Source organism: Grampus griseus (genome assembly GCF_964374135.1).
Source record: "Grampus griseus genome assembly, chromosome: 10".
Classification (NCBI taxonomy): Eukaryota; Metazoa; Chordata; class Mammalia; order Artiodactyla; family Delphinidae; genus Grampus; species Grampus griseus.
Genome location: NC_139004.1, coordinates 100,859,880 through 100,887,323, shown reverse-complemented (window position 1 = coordinate 100,887,323; position 27,444 = coordinate 100,859,880). Strand labels below are relative to the sequence as shown.

Here is a 27,444-nt window from a genome sequence, read left to right as displayed (position 1 = left end):
GATTCCTTAATGACTTGTCCAAGGTCGCCCCTCCCTCTGAGCTTCAGTTTCCTCATCCAGAGATGGGTGAGGGTTAAAGCAAGCTGTGTCAGCAACCGGCACAGTGCTCGGCACAGACTGTGCAGTAGGCGCCAGTCCCCGCTCCCCACGTGGAGGCGAGCCCATCAGGAAGCTCTGTGGACCCTGGTCCCGAGCAGTACTGCGGACACACTTACGCACGTGTGCTTAGAGCCTCTGCCATCTGCCGGGCGCTGCCGTGGGCATGGGGCCCGGGGTGCACAGAACAGACAAAAATCCCTACTGTCCAGGAACTGACAGACTTGTTGGTTGCAACAAGGGGAAGGTGTAAACCATACAGGAGTCAGTTGGCCACAAGAGCTATGGAGGAAAACAGGAGCGTCAGGTGCAGTTTCAAGGGGGTTGGCCAGACAAGGCTCTCCGAGAAGGGCACTTCGAGGCGAGGATCTGAAGGAAGTGAGGGTGAGCCGTGCAGAGGCCCGGAGGTGTGAACGACCAGACCCTCGGGGAGCCCCCAGTCTGATGGAGGAGCTGATGTCCCCTAGGAACGGTGAGCAGTGCTTGAGACACTTGCTGGGGCCAGAGAGTAGAGTCAAAGCGGGTGTAGGGCTGCATCGGGGGCGGGCTGAGGGACGTGACTTGCTAGAGGTCCCCCTGCCCGCCCCCAGAGACGAGGCTCCAGGCCCCCAGGGGCGGGTGTGGTTCCCAGAACAATAGCAGGGCCTGGGCCAGCCGGGAGAAGCCAAGACAAACACAGTGAGGCTCAGTGGACTTCCTCAAGCCCCTCCGCCTGCCTATCCGCCCATCGCCAGCCGGGACTTCCAGCCCTGGCCACAGACCAGGCTCGCAGCCGCCATGGGGGCTGGGCCCACGGGCAGCAGGACGGCCTCATCCTGGCCAGGGCCTCGCTCCAGGGGCTGACCCTGGTGTGGCAGGGGGTGGAAGGAGGGAGCACCGGGTCCTGGGAGGCTCAGGACCTGAGTTCAATCACTTCGCCTCTCTGGGTCTCAGTTCCCTTTTTTGTAATATTCAGCCTTCTGAGGGTCTGACACTTGGCCCCGAATTTGCTGCTGCTTCATTCATTCAAGGAATGGAGATAATGGCGGCAGATGCTCTGTGGCACGTGTGTGCCAGGCACTGTTCTCAGTGCTGATTATTACTTACTAGTTCATTTAATCTCCTGATGCCTGAGGTATGTGTGGCTCTTACGACCATTTTACAGATGCGGAAACAGAGGTGCAGAGAGGTTAATGAACTTGCCCAAGGCCACACAGGTTGTCGTGGCCACACAGGTGGTATTTGAACTCGGGCAGCCCAGCTCCTAGCCTCAGTGCCCGTCGCCTGCTCTCCGCCCTCAGCCCTGTGCTGGCCTGACGGTCGTGTCCGATGCGAGTCCCAGCACGTAAGGTCCAGGGAGGTGACACAGAGGCCCAGATCCTCACACAGGAAGTGCAGCTCTGTGGACCCAAATGGCAGTTTGGTCCCAGACATGAGCACAGGCGCTGGCCTCTCCATCACCAGCCTCCACGGCAGCTCTTCTGTCCAGTGCTTAGAAACAGGCAGGGGCGGCCGGCAGAGCCAGACCTGGTTTGGGGTTTCAGCTCTGCCCCTATAGCCTACATGACTGGAGGCCAGTCCTTTTCCCCCTCTGAGTCTCGGTTTCCCCTTGTGTGAAATGAGTAGCGGTACCCACCCCCCAACAGGAGTGCTGTGAGGACCCTCAGGACCTGCCCAGGCGCTGGTTCCAGACCCTCGGCCTCAGGTCTCTGGACTGAGTGACCCACGCTGCCCAGGCCTTCTTCTCAAAGGAAGCTCAGGGCAGCAGGAAACAAGCCCATCTCCCCCCTGCCTGGCCAGCCACCCTCTCCCGACCGTCCCTAAGGAATGAGGAAACGTTGTCCTTGTAAGTTTCCAGGGCAGTTGGGCCACAGGGCTTTTGGGTCGAGGGCTCAGAGGAGCCACGGAGGTTTGCCAGCAAGAGTGGAAAAGTACCACATCCCGTGGCAAGGCCTGCTGGGCCCCCCCCCCAGAGGCCCATTGGTGGTGGCTGGCACCAGCATCTCCCACGAGCATCCCTGGAGAGTCACGGAGAAGTTGAGAGAATGGCTCCCAGGGGCTTGTCCTCAGCAACAAATTCTGCAAAATAAGGGTGTCTTTCCAAAGAGGCGGCTGGGTGGCATAACCAGGTGGGCTGTTGTGTTCTGGGTTTGGGGAAGACAGCGGACACACACACACACACACACAAGCCAGCTGGCCTGGACCACATCCCACCTCTGCCACCTACTGGCCCTGGGCCCCCGAGCAGCTGACGTGACCTCACTGGGCCTCCGTGTCCTCATCTAGAAGATGCAGGTGATAATAGTCCTACTTCTTCCAGTTGTGAGTTAACACGCATAAAGCTCTGGCATAGCGCCCGGCACACAGCAAGCGCTATATAAGTGCTTGTGAAATGAATTAAATACGTGGAAACGAGGGAAGCCACCCCCACCCCGGGAGGTGTCCTGTGTCCCTGACACAAAGCCCTCTGGCCACAGCCCGCACACCCGCCCAGCCCAGGGGGCCCTCAGGCTTTGAAGCAGCTGCCCTCCGCCCCGCCGCTGTCAGCAGCCATTGTTCTCCGGGCCCTGAGCTAGGGGCCGTGGGCCTGTCGGCAGGAAGGGAGGAACGGCCTGCGGGCTGGTCTTCTTTCTTCTCTCACCCCTTCCGTGGCTTCCTGACCTGCCTCCACCCTCCACGTCTGCCTTCCGGTCCCTGGGAAATGGAGGGCTCTCTGCCTCGGGAGAAGACAGTAAGGTGGCTGGGGAAACTGAGGCCCGGGGGAGAGGGGCGTCCAGGGAGGGTGTGGCAGAGGCGGAAGGAGGGTGGCCCTTTCAGCCTGGGATCCTCAGGAGGACCTGCTGCTAGGGTGAGTGGGGAAGCCACCCGCTGGGAGGGTGCAGAGGTGCATACGGACCCCAGTCTGTGCAACCCCAGCTGACCCTCTCAGCCACTCCACCCCTCCCGCTGGCAGAGCTGGAGGAAACCTTAGAGCCCAGCTGGTTTGAGCCCCCCAACTTGGCAGGTGGGGAAATGGAGCCCAGAGAGGGGCAGTAACTTGCCCAAGGTCTCACAGCAAGCTTGTCACTGAGCCTGAATTCTGACCTGAGCCGTAGAGCCCTTGGGGAGTCCAGCTTCCCTCTGGTCTTTGGGAGGATTGAATGAACTCTCTGGGCCTCAGTTTCCTTGCTTTCAAGATGGGGTTAGGGCAGGACCAGGTGAGTGTAGAAGTCACTGCACTTGGATTAGCACTAGGTACACAGTAAGCACTCAATAAATGCTGGCTGGTGATATTGACTGAAGGCAGCTGAGCCCGACAGGCCCTGAAAGCTTCCTTCTTTCCTTTTTCCAAAGCCCCCTGCTAGTTGTTTCTACTCAAAGGGATGGCAGCTGTCTGAGAACTGGGCTCCATTATGGCAGCTAGGCGAGGTTCAGGGCTCTATCACCCCCCCGTCGGTGTCTGTTACCTGCCTGAGTCCAGAAGTGCCTGGCAGTGTTCTGGCACTGCCCCCTCCCCCAACGCCATGGGCCTTTCATCCTGTTCTCGGTCTCAGTTTCCTCACCTGTAAAATGGGTGCATTGGCCATGCAGTGGTCCCTCCCTGGGCCCCTGGCCTCAAGGCCCTTAGAGGGGGTCAGGGGCTCTGTGAGCTAGTCTTAGCATTTCCACTGGTCACCACGGACTTTTGCATGTCCTGCACCGTGCAGTAAGATGCCTCATGCCTTGGCTCGGGGCTGACCCTCTGCCTGCTGGGTGCAGGCCTTGAGCACAGTGGTGGCTTGGAGAAGTCTGGGAGCCCTGCCCAGTCTCAGTTCCTTCTCCAGCAGCAGGTTAGCCAACGTACCGATTTGGGGGTGTGGTGAGCATGAAGTGGGCTGGTGCTGGGGAGGCCTGGCTCAGCCGGTGCCCTGCTGAAATAGCAGGATTTCACTGTCCATTCAGCCAGGCATCTTCGAGCTCCTCTCAGGTGTAAACCCTGCCTGGGAACTTCTTGTGTTGAAGAAGAAGTTGGGAAAATCCATCCACGAACTGAGGCTACAGGAGGTATGAAGGCTGGTGCTTTCGGGACAAGAGGAGTAGAGAAAGTAGGGCGGGGCCCTTGGAGATGGAAAGGCCTGGCCCGGGTCATCTCTGGTCCCCACCTCGATTGACCTAGGCCTGCCTGGGACGTGCTACGTGACCCAGGGAAGGCTGTGGCCTCCTGCACCCCCAAGGAAGTGGAGACCTTCCCCATCCTTGTTTCCCCTCTCCAGAAGTTCCTGTTAGCTTCCTGCACAATCACATGGCCAACGACAGGCCCCGTTTCTTGCTCAAGCACCTAAGCGGCCACCTAGGTGCCATGCACTGTTTTGACCACGTTGTGAGCCTCGTTCCATTGAATCCTTGCCTAATCCCTTAATGAGGGCCTTCTATTACTCTTACCTCCGTTTTACACGTGAGGCCACAGGCCCAGAGAGGTTAAGCATCATGCCCAAGTTCACACAGCATGTGAGGGGACAGCGGGGATTTGAACCTACACTTACCTGGTTCTGAACCATGAGTCATACTAATGGTTGTAATGTTAGCTGATCTGTGCTACGTCCTGTGGGCCAACCACTGGGCATACACACTTAATAGTTTACTGTCGTATTGTGCATTTTCCTTCTTCACCTGCTAGAATGTCGGTTCCATGAGGGCAGGGATTGGTTCCCTGTATTTCCCGGGCCTAGTAAATATTTATAGATGTTTTTTCATTGAATCTCAGTACATCTATGAGGTAGGTACTTGTATTATACCCAGGTTACAGGTGAGGCACGTGAGGCCCAGAGAAGGTAGGCAGCATGCCCAGAGTCACCCAGCAAGGGAAGTATCAAGCTCCGCTCCAGAATGCCTGCCTCGGAGAGGATGTTCGAATTTAATAGCAGCAGGCCCCCTCATCGCTCTCGTCCCTTGCAGGTCGTCTACTTCACCGCCACTTTCCCGTTCGCTATGCTCCTCGTGCTGCTGGTCCGGGGACTGACGCTGCCCGGTGCAGGTGCAGGCATCAAGTTCTATCTGTACCCCGACATCAGCCGCCTGGAGGACCCACAGGTACTGCAGGGCAGCCTGGCCCCCCTCCTACCCGGGGCCGGTGTGGGGAAAGGAAGCTGAAGCAGTGTCTGTGGTTCTGGGCACACAGATCTAGCCGGGCCGTCAGCCCTGGTGCTTTTCCACTGGGCTGTGGCGGGCTGTTCACGGTGCTCGTGGGCCATTCCGGCTGTGTGTATCTTTTCACATCGAGGACTCTGGAGGCAGGCCCATTATAAAGTTTCTTTAGGTATTGTGCCAGGTAAGGGAGAGAAGTCGCTATGAGCTGTTCTCCTCTGCCACAGCGGCCTTGAGGGCTGCATCGTGGGGGTGGGAGAGTTGGGCTTCCTTGTCTGAGGATGGAATTCAGAGTTGGTAACCACTTAGAAGGTCGGGCCGGGGGGGCAAATACTAAACGTCCACCTCCAGGCACTCAGCCACATGACCGCAGGCAGTTGAAGAGTTTATTGGCCCATCTGGGGTTCTGGGGACCTTCTGTCCCCAGGGTCCTCAGCCTTTAGGTTGCCTCCAAGGGCCTGTGATGCTTCGGGTCTCTTCCCCACTGTCCTCTCGCCCTGGGCAGGAGGTAGGTGGGAAGGGCTTGGCCATCGTCAGAGGACAGCTGGGGAGGCAGCTCTCCTGGCCGTCAGGAGCCACTTGATGAAGGTTCTGGAGAACAGCTTTGCCTGCATAATCCATTCAGGAATTCCTCCCCCTTCCAACTCGGGGGCCCCAGACAATAACAAGTACAATAATGGTAGCAGCCTTGACTTACAGGCTTACCATGTGTCTGACACTGGGCTAGATCTTAACTCTTTGAACCTGCAAAATAGCGCTGTGGGGCAGGGCAGTGGAGCCCATTTTACAGATGTGAAAACTGAGGCTCCAGGAGTCATATTTACATCATTCCACAGTTGAAATCCAGGTCCCTCTGCTTCAAAAGCCAGCCTCTTAACCCTGATGCTGAGTGACTGGGGGGCTTCTTAGACTTCTGGGATTCCTTGCAGCTTGGATTCCAGCGCAAACGCTCTAATTGCATCAAGAACCTGCATACTTCGAGGCGCTGTCCTCGGGGCCCGGTGGCCAGGGACCCGCGCCACCTCCTCCAGGCAGCCGGCTCTAAAGTCTCCTTTTCTCTCTCCTTGCCACCCTCCCCCAACACCCTTCCCAGGTATGGATCGATGCTGGGACCCAAATATTCTTTTCCTACGCCATCTGCCTGGGGGCCATGACCTCGCTGGGGAGCTACAACAAGTACAAGTACAACTCGTACAGGCAAGTGTCGCACCAGCGGGCCTGGTGGGCCTTAGAAATGATGATGATGTTTAAAGAAAAAAGAGAAGAAGTAGGGAGCGTGGCTTCCTTGTGTTGTGAATTAACTTGCTCCCTGACATATGTGTAACATAGGGACTGTATGCTGCTGGGATGCCTGAACAGTGGTACCAGTTTTGTGTCTGGCTTCGCAATTTTTTCCATCCTGGGCTTCATGGCACAAGAGCAAGGGGTGGACATTGCTGATGTGGCTGAGTCAGGTATGGTGGTATCGGTGGCAGTGGTGGTGGGCACTGCCACCTAGTGTGTAAGCCGAGTACTGCAGGCATGAAGCCAGACCCCCCAGGGGGCTTTGTGGGGGGGGATGAGCCTGGTTTCTGAAATGGACCCCCCCCACCAAGATGTCCCCCAAGTATCAAAGAGTATAAAAGCTAAATTTTAGACACTTCCAATTGCAATTTTGCCCAAGGGGCGGCAGAAACATTGGGGTTGGTTAAGTTGGGGAATATTCAGCTATTCTCATGTGGTCTTTCCCCCTCCCTGTCCTTCTCCAGCAAACTCCTGGTTTCAGCAACAGAAACCACTTCCTAACTCAGGCCCAAGGCAGCCACCAATCGGCATTCCATCACCACCTTCTCAGCTTTGGTTTCTGTATTTTGCACTTTGCTCCCAGCACGCCCCCTCTAAGCGAACCCATTCATTCATTCCACCGCTGTTTCTTGATTTGCTGAGTCTCTGCCCTGTGTCAGGCACCACCGTAGGCCCAGGTGGGGGAGGGACAGGGGGTGTGGCAGGCCACCCTCTGGGACGGTGACAGGTCCAGTTTGGGGGAAGGTTGTTGGGGACACCATCACCCCCCTGGGGTGTGGGCCCCATTGGTGGGGCACTTCCTGCAAGACACCTGCCAGTGGAGAGACAGTCTTAGAATCAGAGTCTTCAAAGCCTGGGGTCTTAGGCTGGGATCCTGGGGTTCCAGCGAGATGGTTCTGGAACCCGAGAATTGCGAGGGCTTCAGCTGCTAGAATCCTAGAGCGTCAGAAGCACAGGTGTCCCAGTTCTAAGACGTGCCTGTGGGCGCTCCCAGTCCTGGACCCCAGCTCTGCGGCTGCAGGGGCTTCGAGGTGGGAGTGAGAACCTTATTCCCAGGGTCCCCAAGGTCCTCCTTTCCGGCCTCTGCGGCCTCCTCTCATCCTGCCCAGGTCACTTGGAGGGTGGTTGTTGCTGTTTCACAGCCTGACCACCTGACTTCCCACAACCTCTCAGGGGCCACTTGGAAGCAGGTGAGGGCCCTAGGCTGAGGCCCCTCCCAGGCCCAGAGGAGAGCGTGAGGTCCTAATTCCAGGGATCACAGACCAGGGTCAGGCACAGCTGGAGTCCCCACATGGCGTTACCCTTGCCCTTGTTGGAAACAAGGGCTGGTGTCCTGGTTCCCCAGCCAGGGACCCTAGTGTTGGGGGTTGGGCGCCCCAGCATCATGCATTCACATGTCACCACGGCCGATGAGGTCAACGGCTTGAGACCTAGGGCCGTGCTTGGGCTGGTCAGGGTCAGAGCTGGGGTCTCCTGGACAGGTCCCTCTGACACAAGGATATCCCCCTGCAGCCTCCCCATCCCACCGGGCACACATGCGACCTCTGGGCTCCTCCGGCCTCTCAGAGCCGCAGGCCCCGCTTCCCCCCTTACTCGGTGAAGATGCTCACTGCCCTGCCCCCTCCTCCCACGCCCAGTGCTGCAAGACAGGCCTGACAAGCCCACGCCTCAGCCCCACAGCTGTCTCCACTGCCCCCGCTCCCAGATCGGACCTTCAGACATAGTTTTCCTTCCCTGAGAGCCCCCAGAGGCAGGCCAGAGACTGAGGACACAAAGTATTTCCAGAAGTGAAATAACCACACGCGTGTGGGACTTTGGCAGAGTGACAAAGGGGAGACAGTTGACATCTCCTTTGCAAATGGCTTTTTTTTCCGCTTGAGGGCTTGCAAACCAATTCTGATTGATGGGGAATCGCCAGGAGCATGGAGGGAATTTGGCAGTGGGAGATTATGAAATATGTGAAATAGATCTTTCAATAGATCTGTCAGTATATGAAGTAGATCTTTCTCTGTGGACAGCTAGATACTTTTATATACGTATTCATCGTCAAGATAAGTTGTTTCTTATTCCCGTCCACTTCAAAGACCTTGTCATTTATTCCCCACGGTGATGTCTGAACAGCCGACACATCAAGGGTGATTATTTCGCTAATAAGCTTTTAACAAGCACCATATTGAGCGAAGTGCATTGGAACAAGATAATTATTTAGCCGAACGGAGTGCAAATTGCAAATGAAGCCTAGAGCGGGGCATCTCTGCTGCCCCAGGGGCTCCAGCGGCTGCCGTGTCTCCCCGACTTCTCTCTCTAGTTCCCGTGCTTTCAGAGAAGGATGCTCAGACCCTCCCCCGGAGGCTGGCTTGAAAAAGGCAAAACTGAAATACAGAAACAGCCGTTGAGAAGCTTCAGGGCCCAGCGGGCGGGCGGGGGAGAGGTGGGGCGAGGGCCCCATTTTACATCTGTCTCGCAGCGGCTGGATTGATTCCTCCCGGTGCCGCCTACCAGTCGGGCCGGAGCTGACCTGGGGGGCCCAGGGGGCCCCAGCCAGGTGGAAATGCGGGTACTACTCCAGCTGGGGCTTTGGGGTTGGGACGAGCACCCTTCCACCTCTTCCGGGGGTTTTCCACCATCGCCTCCGAGGACATGGTCACAGTCACCGTTGGGCTTTCCTCACGTTGGGGGACTCTGGCTGTATAGGGTCTCGCCCTCGCCACCACGCGTGTGGTCAACGCCGTACGATGTGGTTTCTGGCTCCAATTTATATCAAAGTTTTTTTTTTCATTCTCAGACCATTCATTTGGTTCCTGATACCTGTTTCAAATATCCTGCCCTCCAGCCCTCCTCGTTTCACATTTCTTGCCTTTTTTTAATTGTTTTTGTGTTGTGGATTTTGCTCTATTTTTTTTCAGCCCAGGCCCTCCCTGTCTCCTTTCTTTGGCGGCTCCCGACCGTCTGGTGGACCCACAGGTCTCGGTTACAACTCCGTCTTTCCCCCGGTGTCTTCTCTCAGGCCGACTGGAGGCGAGAGGGGACGTTTCCAGTTGGAGGCACCCCCAGAGCCGGTGGGGCTCCTGCCTCCAAATAGTCACGGCCCTCCCTAGAGACCAGAGCCCTTTACCAGGGAAATGGCACCAGCACCCAAGAATCTGAGCAGGAGAAGCCTCGTTGGGGTTCACGTATGGGAACCTGCCCCTCACTTCTGTGGGGAGCCTGAGGCCCCGAGAGGGCGTATGGTGACGTGATGCGGAGGTGGTGGGCCGAGGACCGGACTGCAGCCTGGGGGGCTCTCCGCCTGGGGTCTTGCCCTGCACTCGCCTCCCTCCAGCTTTGGGCCTTGGCTGTGACGGTGCTCCAGTGGGTGCACAGATGCACCCGCAAGAGACATCGGCCCCGCGGGGCGTGGTTCTGTGTTCTTTTTTCTGGCCCCTCATTTAGTGTTTCAGTAGAAAGCTTTTCTTTGCAAACAGGGCGTTAGTAGTCAGATAACTCTAGTAGTCAGGACGCTCCCTGTTTTTCTTCCTTCCAGCAAACGTTGGTGTGATTCTCTGGTTTGGGGGAGGTCCTCCTTTCCCAAGCCGGCAGACCGAGTCCCAGGCTTGGTCGTATTTCCTACCCCATAACCGGTGTCCGCTCGGAACCTGGCGTGTGAGGAGGCCACCTGTGCTGCTGCATAGGAGACAGATGCTAAAACGGGGCCCCGCCTGAGCCCCGGCGCGTCCCACCCCACAGTGAGACAGGCCTGGCCTCTTACCCCAGGCAGGACCCTGCATCTGGGGCTTGGGAGACCCGCCTCAGACCTGAGTGTCTTGTGTGGCTCCGGGGCTCGGGGCGGCTTGGGCGCTGATGTCTCCCCTCTGCCCCTCCCCATCTTCTCTTCCGTTAGGTCCTGGCCTGGCCTTCATTGCCTACCCGAAAGCTGTGACAATGATGCCGCTGCCCACGTTTTGGTCCATCCTTTTTTTTATTATGCTTCTCTTGCTTGGACTGGATAGCCAGGTATGTACAGAGCGAGGGGATGGCCCCTGGGTGGGACCGCCTCCGCCCCCCTCCACCCCCCCGAACCTGGTTCTGGAAGAGCCGCCCTCTTTGTGCTGTGAGTGAGCTGCTGACACCCCTTCACACCCCTCTGCAGACCTGCAGCAGCTTCGGCCAGCGAAGGTTCCTCTGGGACCCCAGGAGTGGAAACAGCCCCAGGGCAGCAGCAGGATGTTGTCTGCCCCAAAGCTCGAGCCTTTGACCTCGGCACGGGGAAACGGACAGCCACAGGCTGTGGTCCACAGAGAGCCATGGGTGCGACTAGAAGGGCTAGGCCTTAAAGTAGTGGCGTGTGCCGTGGAGCATGGGGCGCCCAGGCAGGCCAAGGGGGGACGTGGCCCACAGGCCCTCTGTCTAGGGCATGAGGTGGTCACTGGCCAGGCCATCACTGGCAGTCCTAAGTGTGGCCACAGCAGCTGGAACCACGGCCGTATTCTCTGCTTCCTGGGGCACATGGGTCCGCGATCTTGGCCCCCACGGGGAAACTGATCCTCCGGAGCCTTGCCAACACCCATCCTGCCCTCCGGCCTTCCCAGCTTTCTGCCCCCTCTCCACAACAGGCAGGACTCCACGTACACCATGGTCATTTCCTGTGCTTCTTAACCCCCACGTCCCATCCCTCCAGGACTCAGGCCTCCCCCCGACCCCCTGGGGATGTCAATGAGAGCCAGCTGGGGTCTGCATCTGGCTTTGGAGTAACACTGTTCCCAGCCCCCATGCTGCTCTGTGTCATGGAACACGTTTCCTCCCCCACTCTGAGCCTCAGTTTCCTCATCTGATAAATGGGTATGATTATACCTACATTGCCTTGTGGGAAATGCCAGGCACAGTGCCTGGTAGGGAGCAGTCAGTGGTGCTCGGAGGACCGTAGAGTGAGCCCCTGGGACACCTTCCCTGGAGATAGGTGTGTTTTCTCTGAGGCCTTCTCGAGAGCACAGGTGTGGCTCCAGGGGTGGACAGTTAAGGTGTGCAGGGCGGGCTGGCCCTGTGCGCATGGCCACATGGGCCTTCATCTGAGGTCAGGCACTGGAAGGCAGCCTCGTCTGCAGGCTGGGCTCCGGCTGCCTCACAGAGGTCTGGTCTCACCCCGTGAGAGGTGGGGGCCTGCTCCTGTTCAGGAGAGGGCTTTGCCACTGCCCCCTGGGCAGCAGCCTCAAGGCCCTTGCCCGATGGTCCCCGGGGATTCAGAACCGGGTAGGAAGAAAGTCTTAGAAGGTCAGGCAGCGGAGAGGAGGTGGTCCGCTAGCAAGGTCAAGAGAAGAGTGGAGGATTTGGCGGAAAGAGGACCAGGATTATCAGAGAAGACGGAAGGAAAACATTTGGGAGACTGTAAACAAAATACTTGTGCAGTTGTTGATGGGCTTGAGCTGTGTAAACAGCAGGAGGGCTCCATCCGTCATTCCTAGTTAATGAGTTTGGCCTTCAGAGGCCCCAAGCAAATGGCTTTTATCACTTCTTCCAGAGCTCTCAGTGAAAGCCAAAGACAAAAACAGAAAGAGGTTAATAAATGACAAAGCGTGACATCTCCATGGGCCCAAAATTGGCCTCTTGGGATACGGAACTGCTTCGTGAACAGGCGGAGGGGGTTATTCATTAGATTTCCCCTGGTTGAGGGTGTGCACCTCTGAGCCAGGCCCACTGCGGCTGTTTGCTTAGGGAATCTCAAAGCTCTCAAAGCCAGCCTCGCAGGGAGCCGGTGTTCTTCTGCTTCAGAGCATGGAACTCATGGCACTGAACGACCTGCCTAATTGATGTGCCAGGAAAGGGAATGGTGGGATTCGAACCCTGGCATCCCTCCCCTGCATCTGTGTGCTCTGTGAAGTCAGGGACGTGGGGGAATGTTTCGCAGATGCCAGCGACCACCTCGTACAGCACCAGCAGTGATAGGGGCCCTGCCCTGCGAGCTGTCCACTCGGACCGGGCTTCACGTGTCATGTGTGGCAAAACACACATAACACAGAATCAACCATCGTAACCATTTTTAAGCGCCCAGCTCAGGGCGTTAAGTACGCTCACGTTGTTGTGCAGCCGTCACCACCATCCATCTCCAGAACTTTCTCATGTTCCCAAACTGAGACTCTGTCCCCACTAAACACGAACCCTCCCTCCTAACCTAGCTTTCATGCATCCGCTCCTTAATCCACACAGTGTCCCGATGCCTGGGAACAACTGTTCCCCGGAGCCGAGAAAACTGAGGCTCAGAGGGAACCGGCCCTGGGCTGAGGCCACACCCAGTGGGTTAAGGACTGGAGTCATGGCTGCCTGTCCCCAGACCTGCCAGTTCGTCCCTGCTAGTTGGCCTTTCCTTTGAGTTCCCCCCAAAGAACTCCGTTCTTCGGACATGCAGGGATCCACAGCCAGTCTCAGGCAGGGGGAGCGTGAGCCTCGCTCATTAGAGGAGGGGGTGTTCCTAGCATTTGGGGGGAGCACTGTGTTTGGCTGAGGGGCCATCGTACCGCTATGTGTTTCCCAGGGAGAGGGAGTCGGACTGTCACCCATGTGGAGGCAGATGCTCGCTAGCTGGCCCGCCCGAGGGGGACACAGTCTGTGAACAAACAGCACAAGGAGAAGAGAGCTGGATTCCCTCTCGCCCAGGAGCTCACCCATTCAGCCCCTGATGTGCGTTAGCAGGAATCACCCCATTGCCAGTCTACTCTGATGATTTCCCATCTTTCCCATCACCCCTGTTGAGTACGCAAGATGCTCCCATTTTACAGAGTAGGAAGCTGAGGCTCAGAGAAGTCAGGGTCACACCACTATTAAGTGAGGGAGGTCTCGAGAGGCTGGTGGAGCGGGTGAGGGCTGGGGTTGGTGTCCCCCAGAGGTGCAGTGAACTTGGAAACAAGGAGCTTGTGCTGCTGTTGGCCCTGACTCTCAGTGACACTGGATCTTCCTGTCTTTAATTTTCCAATCTCAAAAAACGAAAGAACCTTTGTTTTTTTTGTTTTGTTCTGTTTTTAATTAATTCATTTATTTTTTATTTTTGGCTGCGTTGGGTCTCCGTTGCTGCGCGCAGGCTTTCTCTAGTTGCGGCGAGCAGGGGCTACTCTTCGTTGTGGTGCGCGGGCTTCTTATTGCGGTGGCTTCTCTTGTTGCAGAGCACGGGCCCTAGGCGCGAGGGCTTCAGTAGTTGTGGCGTGCGGGCTCAGTAGTTCTGGCTCGAGGGCTCTAGAGCTTAGTAGTTGTGGCGCACAGGCTTAGTTGCTCCGCGGCATGTGGGATCTTCTCGGCCCAGGGATCGAACCCGTGTCCCCTGCATTGGTAGGCGGATTCTTAACCACTGCACCACGAGGGAAGTCCCAGAACCTTTGTTTTTAACTGCTTTTCAAGCTTAATGTTTGAGCTGCAGGTCTGCTCTAATCCAGTGACAATTTAGACTCAGAACCCCTTTGGCTGACACATCAATCAGAGGTCAAATCATCAGCCCCCTGTTCTCTTTGGACCCCTTTCAAGAGCCTCTTGATCATCTTTTCCCTGAATTTCCAGCCCCTTTGGGCACATGAAAGGGACTTGCTCCTTGTGTATGTTCCTCGATCGTCCCATGATGCTTCCCAAAGGAGCCAGCAGTTGGCCATGTCTTGTAGGAAGGCTGGGGAAACCTCCTTCCCCAAAGCCTCTCCCAGATGAGAGAGCAGACAGGTCGAGGTTTTAGCTTGTTAACGTTTAAAGGAATCAGATGGCCTCAGAGGGTGTGTTGGTGGGCAGAGCAGTTTGGCTGTAGCCACCCCAATTATAAGTGCATCTGCATGCCTTTAACTCTGAAGTGTACGTCTAGACTGTGCTACAGATACTTGTGCACACATGTCTAAAGACAGACGGACTCGGGGGAAGAGTCCTGCCCAGGTCAGCAGCCGTGGAGGCTGGACACCGTCTGCAGGGCACTGGTTAGATCCATGATGGTAAGCATACACAGGACGGAGTTTTATGCCACCATTTAAGAACCGAGGCAGCTGCATGGACTGATGTGGGATGACCTCCGGGATAAATCATTAGGTGCAAAGATGAGATGATTTAGAAAGATTGAGGGTCACCCTAGAAAGTTACTCATGGACTGGCGTTTTCGATCAGCTGTTTTACCTTTGGGAGCCCAGGGATGGGCTCCTGGGGTCACAGGCTGCATTTGGCTCACACACATGGGCCTTTGGGCGTGCACGCACGTGTGCAAAATCCCCCCACGGGCCCACGATCCCCACAGGGTTAAAAACCACCATGTGAATTGGATGGGGAGCTAAGGCCCAGACTTGCCTGGGTTACCACCCATTGGTCACGTGCTGCCGCGCTGCCCTTTGCGCCAGGCCCGGCCGGGCGCTCAAGGCCCAGAAATGATGGGGCACCGCCCTTGGCTTCAAAGATGACCCAGACCAAAGTGGGAGGTTGCCGTGTCGATGCACGCGTGCCAGCGGGCATGCCCGGTGGAGGGTCAGCACAGACCTCAGAGAAGCGCTCAGGGCCGCAGAGGTGTGGAGTATTTGGACAGCTGCGCGTGGCCCGCCAGGCCTGGCTCAGCAGGCAGGACTACTCACCACACGGAGCCCAACGGTGTGGACTCCACCCCACAGCCGACCTCGCTGGGGCCTTGTCTCTGAGCTGAGGGGCTGCTGGACCTCTGCCACTCACCCCTCTCCTTTCCTCCCCAGTTTGTGGAAGTGGAAGGACAGATCACGTCCTTGGTCGACCTTCACCCATCCTTCCTAAGGAAGGGTTTCCGCCGGGAAATCTTCATCGCCTCCATATGTTGTGTCAGCTACCTGCTGGGGCTGACCATGGTGACGGAGGTAGGTGGCTCTCTCCCCTGGCATGAGGGCCTCCCCTGGCGGGGCCCTTGTTGCTCTAAATATGTTTCAAAGGCCAGTTCAAGGCCACGCCACCTCCCCGCTCCCCCCGTGGAGGCAGCTGGGTGAGAGCTGAGCTCCTGGCCACCCTACTTCAGGAGTCCTGCCCCATCCAGGACTCCCTGCCCCACTTCCCTGTTACCCTGGCAGCACAGTGGCCACCCTCTGCCCTCTGTCCTATCTCATCCGCAGAAGACTGAGAAAGGGGTACTTCAGCCGAAATCCATTTTAACCACAGCTCTGTCCCCGCCCCCCCGGCCCCCCCCACCCCCACCGCACTGTGTGCAGTGGCCCTTCTCAGGCCTGCAGGGGAGGCGTGTGAGCATGTGAGCCTAAGCCCGGGCCCGGGCTGATCCCTCCTGTGCCCCTCACCCATCTCTCCATACTCTCCAGCAGAGGGTTGCATTTGCCCCCAAATTTGGGGTTTCACATCACCGATTTTCCTTACCAGAAGTAAAAATAAATGCTTTTCTCGAAGTGTCTGTAAGAAACACCCCCTGAAAGGCAGGCCACAGGTTCATACACTGAGCAACAGGGTCTCACTGAAGTCTTCTGTGTTGACCACAGTGAGTGTTAAGCCCCTCCTTTGGAAACAGGCTTCAGAGAACCCATCATTTTTCGCTAAGAAAGACATGTTTTGCTTTCTTTTCTGTGTGTGTGTATCTTTTTAATTAAATTTGTCAAACATGAAGTTAAGCATCTGTTTAGACATGTATCTGGTCCTTACACCCTCTGCACTTTTTTTTTCCTTGGATTTTCTATTTCTTATTGACAGGCCAGATCTCTTTATATATTGAGGGAATGAGATGCCAAATAACAAACCCACCTTCTCTGGTTTTTTCTTCACAGGGTGGCATGTATGTGTTTCAGCTCTTTGACTACTATGCAGCTAGCGGTGTATGCCTTTTGTGGGTTGCATTCTTTGAATGTTTTGCTATTGCCTGGATATATGGTGAGTAGAGATGTTTGCATATCTTACTCAAGTCTCTCCTTTGGGCTTCTCTATCTAGAAGCTTCAGAAACAGAATTCTAGTGGGAATTTCATTTTGAGTCAGACACAGAGTCGCTCCCTGCCTGGACTTTTCCTCTCAAGGCCGCCCCTTCCAGCACAAATAATATGACCGTAGCCACACCGAAGATTCTCCCCATGCTGAAGGTGCAAGGTGTGAGTGGATGCTTTGACAAACACAGAATTCGGCCATGCCAGGGGTCTGTCTTTGATGAACCACTCTAGGGTCCAGGAATGGTCCATTCTGACTTCCTCGAGACCTTGGAATGGCCACACCGGGTTTTGGGGGTCTGCGTAAAGTTACCAGAAAAATACCGGATGCCCAGAGACATGTGAATTTTAGATCATTTCAGATAAACGTCTGCCAACACTTGGGATTTGTGATGCAGGACCTGGATGAGGCCCTGGAGACACCCCCTCCCCGCCACCCCCCCCAGGGCCCTTGAGCCCCTGCTGTGCTGTTCCCGGGGCGGATGCTGCATCGGACACTGGGTCAACATCTGTCTGCCTCTGTCTCTTGCAGGCAGTGATAACTTTTATGACGGTATTGAGGACATGATCGGCTATCGGCCTGGGCCCTGGATGAAGTACAGCTGGGCCGTGGTCACTCCGCTTCTCTGTCTTGTGAGTGTCCTTCCGCGCGGCCGCGTGCAGTAGCCGTTCCTCCCCGGGGCTTGACAGTTTCACCCGCTAACGCATCGTTCACTCAGCATCTGCTTAGTGCTGGCCTCTGACAAGCCTAGTGACAGCTGTGCTGGGGAGGGGCCAGGCTGCTCCGGGGTTCCCTGTGCAGCATGAGTAGGAGCTTGTCAGGAGGAGGGAGCCGGAACGGCAGTGCTGGCAGAGGGGCGCGAGTCGGGCGCGCCAAGAAATTGCAGGGTTCCATCACTGAGTACATGACCTTTCCTCAAACGCTTCCAGAGTTCATGGGCACAGTCAGGGTCACTGATTAAGTTGAGGGGCCTTGGGGAATGTCGAATGGAGACGTCATAGACCCTGGAAATGCAGTGTTTCCCATGGAGGGCGGGGCTCGTGCCTGGAGAGGGGAGGTCCCAGCAGAGAGGAACCCTGGCCTCTCCCAGGAACAAGGAAGCTTAGTAGCCACCAGGACCCAAGGGCAGTGGTGTGCACGTCCCCCTTCGCACCAGGGTTCCTGCACCTGCCATCTGGGGATGCGGCCTTGGGGCCCAGGCACCCGTTAGGCTCCGCTAGGAGGCTCTGGCCAAAGGGAGGTCCTCTGCAGCAAAAGCTGCTTCCTTGCCGGTGTTTGAAACCTATCATGAGCTTGGAGCTAATTGCAAGGAAAGACGTCTGCTATGCTGCTCTCAGCTCAGACCGTGGGGAGCACAGATGGCAGAAATGTTCCTTGTGTTTAGGAACCAGGTGCCGGGAGATAAATGGGCTCTCCCCTCAGTGACCTCTGTTTCCAGGCCTTTCCTCACAGGGCCCAAGTTCCTGCATTTGTAAAACAAGGAGACCAACTGATGCGGGGCTGAGTGGCAGCGACCATCTTAGGTTGTCTTAGGTTGTTACTTTATTACTGAACACGGTCTCGGCCTTTTCATCTGAGATGCAGATTTTCCCCACAATATAAGGAAGCTGTAGCAGCCAGTAACCATGATCGGGGAGTGCATTGTTGGTGGTGAATTTAGGTGGGTGCAAAGCCCGTGTTCTCATCCTCACTTAATGATTTATTTGTGGGCAACTCCCCTCACCACTCTGACCATGGGATTCCTCCTCCCTCCCTCCCTCCCTCGGGGATTGGATAGGTGAGAGGCTGCATTCTGAGGTGGCGGGAAGAGTGACACAGGCAGGTGGACACGCTGCTTCCCGGGTTGGGTTGGGAGGGCAGAGCTGCCCTCCCTTGGGACCCTCCCCCTCTAAGCGTCACCCCACACGTAGGACAGCAACAACAGGGCCAGGCATACAGTAGGTGCCTAATGAAGAGCATTCCCCCCACCCCCTCACCAATTCTGGTTTAGATAGGTTTGTCTTCCCTTCAAACCCCCCTTATTAGATAATGAAGGTTTAAGTCATTTTCACTGGGTTCTACACGGAGAGGCTGTAGTTCTGACCGGAAGCAGCCCTCCAGCCAGCCTAGCGTGCAGGCTTTGGGGCGCAGAGCTGACTCCACCCCACCCCTATGTTCCTTAAGAATTAAAAGCCACTTCTGTTTTTCCTTTTGACACCACCATTTTGAAGTATCACTGATCATTGGTGAGTCTGACCCTCCCAGAGGAAAAGACAGTCCTAGGGAGGATCGCAGGCCCGGGCAGGCAAGGCCACACTGAGAGTGCAGGGGAAAGAGCCTGTTTGGCTGGAAATAGGTCTGTCAGTCAGTGATGTGGACATGCTTAAGGGACAGAGCCCTATGCTGTGTTCTGATAATGGACCCCTGGGTGCAAAGATGGTTAAAAACCAACCTTCAAGATAAAGACAAGCTGATCCTAAAATATAGTTCACTTGAAGTTTTTGGATGCTTATTTTTAAGATTAAAAAATGCTTAGGATTATTATAAATCAATATTTATCAAAAAGTAAACGTTTTTGATAAATGGCTTGGGCGTGGCTTAAGCTGGACCCCCCAACAGGGCAGCAAGGCCCAGGTCCACACCCTGCCTTGGGGGCTGGGCCTGGGGCTCAGAGAGGGAGGTGGAGGGGTGGCAGTGGCCGAAGGGAAGCTGTGTGCCCCCAGAGCTACACCACATGTCAGGGAAACGGGGGAATGAGACAGACACACCTTCCGCTCTCATTGACTCAGGCTGGGTGGGGAACGAGTAATTGTGATCATGAAGAATTGAAAAATCGCGCTTTCTGGGAAGGGAAGTGTGGGCACCTGACTGAGCCTGGGCGGGGTCTGGGCAGGACCATTAGTGCAAATTTAGGATGAGGAGAAGGTGATCAAGAGAGAGGTTCCCAGTGAGTGGGAACAGCCTGCCCAGAGACCCCAGGGCAAGCGGCTGAGAAGCTGAAAGGAATTCTAGGTAGCTGGAGTATAGTGGCAGAGAAAGAGGCAGTGGGTAGGTGACAGGGAATTGCCGGCCAGACAAGGAGTTTGCATCCCGAAGGTCCTGGGGAACCGCAGAAGGGTTTTGAGCAAGGAGGCGGCTTGATCAGGTTTACCCTGGGGGCGGCCCTCCTGCACCAGAGGGAGAAGGGTGTGAGCCTCTTGGGTGGAGCCTGCCCTGGTCCCAGAAGCCCCCTGACCGCCCCCGTCTCTCCACAGGGATGTTTTATCTTCTCTCTCGTCAAGTATGTACCCCTGACCTACAACAAAGTCTACGTGTACCCCAACTGGGCCATCGGGCTGGGCTGGAGCCTGGCCCTGTCCTCCATTGTGTGCGTCCCCTTGGTCATGGTCATCCGCCTCTGCCAGACGGAAGGGCCGTTCCTCGTGGTAAGCACACAGGGCCCCGAGTCTGGATTTGGGGTGGGGTCAGGATGCTGAAGGCCAGCCAGCTGTCAGTTTGCTGTGTGACCTTGGGCAGGTCACTTGCCCTCTCTGAGCGCCAGACCTCTCACCTGCCCTGTGGAGTGGTTGAGATTGTGGGCAGGAGAGTGTATAGTGGGAAAATGGGCAACAGTGACACATTCAAGGGCCGGGCCGGGGGCCGGAGAGGTGGTGGCAGCTTTGGATTCCAAGATAAGAGCCGGGGCTTCACCCGGGAGCAGTGGGGGCCAGGTTTCCCAAGTGGTGAGACGGGAGACAGGAGCTCACGAGCAAGGCTGAGCTTCAGCCAAAGGCCTTCCCTGGCCCTGGAGCCAAGTTTCAGACGAGCCCAGCCCGTGCTGGTGTTCCCCTCGCCAGACATGTGGCCCCATCTGCTGCCCGACCCTCAGAAGCCACCTGTGCACCGAACAGACCCTCCAGCTCCCAGGCCCCTGTGCCCACCAGTCTCCTCCCTGCGCCTCCCTCCCGCCACCATCCTCTCAGAAATTCCTCCAACAATCTTGGAGATTCCAGGCCCTGGCAAAAGTCGGGGCTCTTTCCAAGAAATCCTTTTCTTAGACTCTCCCTTAACCTTTGGGCTTGGGCCGGCTCCAAGACGGCACTGTTTTGTTCTGGGCTGTTTTTATTGTTATTCTCTTAAAAATCTGGAGCCAGGATGTCCTGGGGCCCTGGCTCCCTCTTGGGCTGGGCTGGTTTCCTTGTGGGCAGGGGATTGACCTGGGGGTGTTGTTGGTGGGGAAAGATGCCGGGCCGGGCAGAAGAAGACCAGACCAGCCTTCCCGAGACAGAGGAAGTAGGCAGGGGTATGTATGCCAGGAGGAAACCATGAGGCTGGGGTCTGTCTGAGCCAGGAGGACGCTTGGGGTGTTCCTGCAGCACTGGACCCATTGTGTTTTCTCAGAGGACACAGGGAAGGACCCCAGTATTCAGCCAGAATGCTGATTGGCCCTATCGTGTGTCAAAATACTGAAATACTGGGCCTGGGACAGACCCAGCCCCTCCCCCAGGAATTTCCAGAATGTCCCTACCACCCAGAAACCAAAGGGTTAATGGAGGGCACAACAGGGGGTGTTGGATGTCTGTCCTGATTACTCAGTGCCCACAGCTACACCCAACAGGTCACTGACTTGTGTCTCTTTGAAGCCTAATTTTAAAATATTGTTCCATCCCAAGTTTAGAGGTTTGGGCAGAGTGGGGTTGGTGCGGGGGAAGGATTCGAGTCCACCCCAAATTCACAACCGGTCCTCACCCCCAAACCTGACCGTTAACCAAAGCCCCCTCCTCTGAAGGCACCTGGCCACCATCCACCTGTCTTCACCACATGCCCCTCGACCACCTACCTGCACAGGTTGCCAAGGGGTCCTCCCAGCCATGAACTTCTCTCTGAGCTCCATCCCGGGAGGATTCCAATTATGTCTGCACCTCCTGCATAAACGGGGCCCCAGGTAGCTGCCTGGGGGTGTTTGCCTCGTGTCCCCAGTTCGGGGCGCACACCCATTGTACAGATGTCAGGAGAGGCAAAGCGATGAAGGGGGGGCAGGGCCCTCCCCTCCTGCTGGGTTCCACCTTCGCCCTGTACCTGGGGCCTCTGGTCTGTTTCCTCCAGGGCCCAGGCAGCCAACCCAGGTGGGGAGGGGGACTGGGGAGCTGGGGCTCGGGAAGTCGAGGACCATCGCAGGATGCAGTGATGCTCTCAGCTCTGGCTCCCGTTTTCAAGGAGATGTGGGCCTGGGGTGGCCAGACCTGTGGTTTTTAAAGAGTAGATGGAAGTCTGGATTTTCACATGAAATATCGTAGCTTTTAACAAGCAGCTTTTGAAAATTGTTCTATACCTAAATTGAACGTAAATGCCGAGATAGAGGGTTTCTTGTTAGCACCTGCTTCCTACTTAAGCCGCTGAGTGGACGCTTGGCGGGAGGTGGGCTGGGAGGCGGGAGCTCTGAGTTCAAGTCCCAGCTCTGCTGTTGCTTTTCTGGGTGCCCTGGGGAGGGCTCCTTCCCTTACTGATCCTATCATCTGGCAACCTGGGGAGGACAAACTGCTGTGTGCCTGGCAGTGGTCCAGCCTCTGTCCCCTCTGTTGGGAGGGGCAGCACAGACCCAGGCAGTGGTCTCCAGACCCTCAGTGGGGAAATGGAGAAGGCAGGACATGCAGCTTGTGGGAGACGGAGGTTCTCCTCGGGGAAAGTGGGAGCCATGGGAGGCTCAAGACAGTTACCCAACCTCGGGCATACAAATTGCAGGAACTCAGCTGCTTTGCAAGTCAGAGAAATAGGGGAACGAGAATCACAAGGAGCTGTATTTCAGCTCCATGGGACAGAGAAGGGGGAAAGAGTTTGGAGGCGTGAGTCTCCTGTCCCTGAGGTGTGTAAGCAGGGCTTGGCCAAGGAAACTACCGGCGGGCACTCTGCCCTCATTCAGGGCCTGGAGGGACCTTAGTTCAAGTCCTCTATTTGCCAGTGGATGAAATGGGTGGTCCAGAGAGGGTACTAGTTTGGCAAAGGCCACAGAGCACACTGGCAGGACCCGAGGTGAAGAGGGAAACCGGGCCCGCTGACCTGCCTCCCCGTGCCTGTCCCCTTCTTCCTCCAGAGACTCAAGTACCTGCTGACACCGAGGGAACCCAACCGTTGGGCTGTGGAGCGAGAGGGGGCGATGCCCTACAGCTCCCGCATGTCCGTTAACAGCACGCTCAGGAAACCAACCCACATCATAGTGGAGACCATGATGTGAGCTCTCTCCCAGTCGACGGGCTGCTTTCCTGCTGTTTACTAACATTAGATTCTTATAGGACCAGGTTTACAGAGCTTTATATTTGCACTAGGATTTTTTTTTAATTGTCACAGAAAATGTTTGTGTGTGCGTGTGTGTGTGTGTGTGTGTGTGTGTGTGTGTGGTGTCGTGTGTATGTGTATTTTGTTTTGATTTGGGGATATTTTGTACAAAAAGAATACCCACGGGCAGCTGCCCGGGCTGAGGCAGAGCTTTCGTATGGAATTAGATGTATTTTATGGGAACTTGGTCAATTTTTCTTTGTATTTTTTTTTAACATATAACTGTGTATACACGTAGAGATTGTCCTACACTTTTACCACTTGAATTGATCTTGCCAGCAATAGATCTTGTTTTCAAAAGCAATTCTTCGGTGCTGTGTAGCTGGCAGAAAGTTCTGCCCCCAAAACGCAGGGTGGAATTTTCCTGGGACAGCAGACCCATTTTAAAGGGGTAGTACCTTACCAGCCTGGTTCAAGTGAAGCAAACAGCCATCGGGCCAGACCCCGAGGGGCTGGAGAAGGGAAGGCTGTCGGGAGGCGCCTCACGACACTTGTCTTAGCCAACAAGAGAGATGCCAAAATAATGAACCAACCTCTCAAATATAAAGGGACTCAAAGCCCACAGATGAGGCCCAACAGGAAAAGTGTGATGCTGAGAGCACTGGGAACCGTTGCATCAAGAGCAGAGTCCCTTTTATTTCGAGACTGAGGCGGGGATAGTCAGAAGGGCTGTCAGAACCGTCCGTGTGCGAGGGAGCGGCGTCCTTCCTGGCGCGTCCCAGGGAGGGAGTGGAGGCTACCCAGCAGGAGCGGGGGTCTCAGGGCTGCAGACCTCACGCAGATGGGGCTGTGGCCTGGATGGGGATTCCGATCAGCTTCTGGTTGTTCCCTCAGCCGACATCTCTCGCAGCTGCTTGTAGGGGAAGCGTGGTGTACGTATTTGGTGAGGGGCGAGGGGTGAGCAAGTGGACCAAAGGACGTGGCCCCAGGTGCCCGGGACCCCGGGGAGGGGGCGGTGCTCTTCTTTCCTCAGCTCTCCACCCTCAGCTCTCCACCCTCAGCTCTGTATTCATCTCAGAGGCTCTTGTTGAAGACCCCAGCCCGGGGCCGCCCTGGCGCCTAGCAGGGAGTGCCAGGAGCGAGCTTTCATTGGGGTGAGGTGATCCCCAAACTTTCCTGCAAATTCAGGCACAAGTACAACCCACGCTGGTAACCTGGGAGATAAGGAAACTCTTTATTCCCCCTTCACCGCAAAAGCTGGGGTCGGGTACGCACTATGTGGGGATTGAGGTCAGGAGGTGAGTCAGGGTTGTTCGGGGGCAGGCACCCCAGAACTGGCATTCCTCCCTGAACCAGGACGGAAGGCACCCCACCTTTAAAATCCCAAGTACGGACACCCCTCCACCCAGCCCGCATTTGGATCTAAACTGTGCCATTTAAACAGAAACTTCCAAGTTCAGGGTGTAAAGTAAACGGAAACGTTGTCACGCGGAAACGGCAGTGACTGCCTCGGGGGTGTGGAGAGCAGGATCCGGCTCTGGCGTTCAGAGCAGGGGCTCTCTGAATCCTGGGACCCCCTCCCCAAATCCGGGCAGGGGAGGAGTCTCGGGTGTCCCCCTCCCAAGGGGCAGAGACGATTCTGAACCTCTCGTCTTTAGCAAGCATTCACAGTCCGCTGTCTCCAAAACATACACCCTGCTAAACAGCACCCAATCCTATTCCAAACCGTCAGCAAGTCTGTGTGCCTGTTTTACGATGCATTTATGGTTGCTACTGTATCTGATTGATTGTATTGTTTTGGGGTTTTTTCCTGATTTTATCAAGTAGGAATGTGACCTGTTCTCCTTTGTCTTATGGAACATTAGTAAACTAACCACTGTCGATGACTGGGGACAGGTTACGTGCGGGGGCGAGGAGGGCCACAGTGTTTCGGGTTCGCAGGCAAATTGCAACATTCTGGAAATAGCCCGAAAAAGGCCTCTTCTTATAAGATTCTCAGACCAAATTCTAGACCAAAGACACATGCAGACCAAGTCCCCAGGCCCTGCCTGGAAGGAAGGTCAGCCACTTTCCCAAGCCTGACCCTCGCCCATCTCCCGAGCACCTGTCTCCACTTGTGACCCTCCTGTCTGATACCCTAGCTCTTGTGTATCAGCAGAACTCTGCTCTGTGAGTACAATGTGTAATGGTGTGTGACTTCTATGTCTCCACATAAAGGAAACTTGTCATTGGAGCTCACGACTCTGGTCCGCCTGTCTCTGGGCAGTCCGCCATCCATGCTCTGCCTGGGATGGGTTGGAAATTCTGATGCTTGCAGCCAGATCTGGAAGGGATGCAAGAGAGAGGTTTAAAGGATGTTTTTAGCATGCACAAATGGGTAATGGCCCCAGGATAATCTCACCTGGGGAGATGCTCTGTCCAGCTGGGCCTGGGCCCGGTTAGTCCCTATGGTGGAACCGTACGGTCACTGATAAGAGAGGCTTCCTGGGCCCCCCGGTCAGCACCCTCGTTGTCAAAGGGGCATGTTCTCCCTGAAGACCAAAGACCAGCCTTTATGAAAAAGGACATGCTCCGTCCCCAGAGTTCAGGGACGCGGTGAACTGCAACCCACCCTGTGACCATGCTCATGGGCCAGCTGGATCCCAAGCTATGGCTTAGTGGGATGGGAGCTGGTCCACCCGGCACCCTCCACTCAGCAGCCGTCTGGAAGTGAGGCACTGAGACGTCTGTTGCACCACAGGAAACTGAGGGGTCCAGACAGAGCCCCTCAGACAGGATTTAGCCTGAGGTCACGTGGGAAATTCCCAGGTGGCCGGAAGTGGCCTTGGATGATTTCTGGGCCATACACAGCTTCCTCTCTGTAGCTCCAGTGCCACATTCTCACCCCAGATCCCCAGCACACCCCAAGACAGTGGGGAGACAGAGGGGAGAGGGAGCCCCCCTCAGCCTAGCCCAGAGTGTTCTTGTGTCCCCAGGTGCCAGCACACGGCGGTCAGGGCCCCAGCCAACATCTCCCAGCACTACCCCTCCAGCTGGGGCAGCCAGTGCTCTGGCAGGCGTGCCTCCCTTCCACACCAAGCCTCAGACACAGTCTGGGAAAGGACCCAAGAGAAACCCCCTCAAGGGGGCTAGAGGTCCCATCCAGCCCTCAAACCCAAGGTCAGGTGGGCCAGGCAAGGCTGTCCACGTGGATGCTATGAATATCACTGTGCAAAACTCCAGCAAGCACAAACCCACAAAACAACAAAGCTCAGACATCAAAACTTGGAGAGGGGTGTAGGTACCCAGAGGCCAGGAAATAGCATTCCCCCCTCCTCTGTGCCCTCTCAGTGCCAGGCTTTCAGACTGCAGCTCGGAAGCTGGGTTTCATTGTTCTCTTACGGGTGTCACTACAGGCTATTCTGCCGTGTTCCCTGAGGGATTGGAGCATCTTGTTAGATACTTGGCTTCAAATCGAGATGTTGGCTTAATTTTTTTTTTTAAACCCAATTAATTTTCGAATCCCTAGCAACTGTGACTGTATTTAGCACAAGAGAATGCCGAGAATGTGGGTCTTGCTTCCTTCCAGAAATATGTCTGGCTCACCAGAACTTTTTTTGAAACTTCAAAATATTTTTAAGATATTTTAAACTTTTGTAAAAAAAAAAAAAATCAACCAACAAGAGACTCTTCTGAGGAGGAGCATTTGTATTTGAATAAAATCCTTGGTGTGTAACTCAGTCTTGCAGTATACAAGCTTTTATGTATAAATGTTTTCTGATATGAATTCCTGTATTTTGCAGGGGTTTTCTTTTCTTCTTTGGCTTTTTAGATAAATATGTATACCTATATTTTAAATTCATCTTTGCTTTTTTTTTTTTTAGAGGAGTTTGTAATCACCTTATAACATGAAAATAAACATTTCCTTTTTAAAATCCAAAACGTGTGGGTTCTGTTCTGATACAGCCGTTTCTCTTTACATTTGGCAAGCACTTTACTGTTTACAAAGGGCTTTCATTTCTGCCCCGGGACATTCCTCAGAGCGGGGTGTTATTCTCTGAGGTTGGAGACATTGAGGTAGAGGTTCAGGAGGGGACAGTTTGCCTCAGGGCGCATGAGTCCCTGAAAGAGTGGGGAATCTTCCCAGATTCCGGCTCCGCTCCAGCTGCTTCTACTGATCTCCTGCGACTGGGAGGTCTCATCACCTGAGCCCGCGGCTGTCATCTGGAGTGAAGCACCGCCCCCTTCATGCTGATTGGAGGCGGTGCTCACCACGCACCAGCACCAGGTGGTATCACTTACACCCAAACCAGGGCTCTGATCTTCCGGCCAGGAGAGCGCAGGCTGCTGGGGGGCTGGTAAGTGACCAGCCCTGGAGGATGGTGCCGCGGACACTGGGACCTCAGAAGCGAGGGCAGTCAGGACCCCAGAGGTCAGTGGTTGGCACAGACGTGGTTGGCCTTGGGAGTCATGAGCCCAGCGCGCTGTTACAAATGGGGAAACGGAGGCTGGGAGAGGGGCCTGGCTTGCCTGGGTTCACAGAGCAGGTCCACGTTTGAGGCAGCCTTTGGGCCCGCTGGCCCAGCCACCTTTGTGAGTGTGCGAGGTCAGGGGGATTTGCAGGGTCTTTTCCCCAAATCCCCAGACCAAAAAACCTTTCTCGGTAACTCATTCTACATAGACAATGCTGGAGTGAAATCTCCCTCCCCACTCTTTCTGTCTCCCTCCCTCCCTTCTTCCCTGAGTGTCTTGGTCACCTGGCCTGTGTTCACATCCTGGTTCCATCCCTGACTACCTGTGTAAAGTACTTAACCTCTTGCCTCCTTCACTCCTCTCTGATGTTGAGATCATAATACAGCTCCCTCCGAGGCTGTTGGGGAGGATCTATAAGGGGATTGCTTTTTTTA

At 55.7% G+C, this 27,444-nt stretch overlaps 1 protein-coding gene across 2 annotated transcripts in view; it reads left to right on the top strand.

Annotated features, from left to right (window-relative positions):
- SLC6A6 (solute carrier family 6 member 6) overlaps positions 1-26,436 on the top strand; it is a 67,399-nt gene extending 40,963 nt beyond the window's left edge. The window contains exons 6-14 of one of the 2 annotated variants that reach the window (XM_082662971.1): positions 4,990-5,124; positions 6,272-6,375; positions 6,508-6,632; positions 10,343-10,455; positions 15,132-15,269; positions 16,176-16,282; positions 16,863-16,959; positions 19,561-19,731; positions 22,377-26,436. In XM_082662971.1, coding sequence (XP_082519097.1) covers positions 4,990-5,124; positions 6,272-6,375; positions 6,508-6,632; positions 10,343-10,455; positions 15,132-15,269; positions 16,176-16,282; positions 16,863-16,959; positions 19,561-19,731; positions 22,377-22,517 — 1,131 coding nt within the window. In that variant the 3' untranslated portion in view covers positions 22,518-26,436. Of the gene's footprint in view, positions 1-4,989; positions 5,125-6,271; positions 6,376-6,507; positions 6,633-10,342; positions 10,456-15,131; positions 15,270-16,175; positions 16,283-16,858; positions 16,960-19,560; positions 19,732-22,376 lie in introns of both variants that reach the window. The other variant, XM_082662972.1, reaches the window with a different exon arrangement.
- Positions 26,437-27,444: the final 1,008 nt, after the last annotated feature.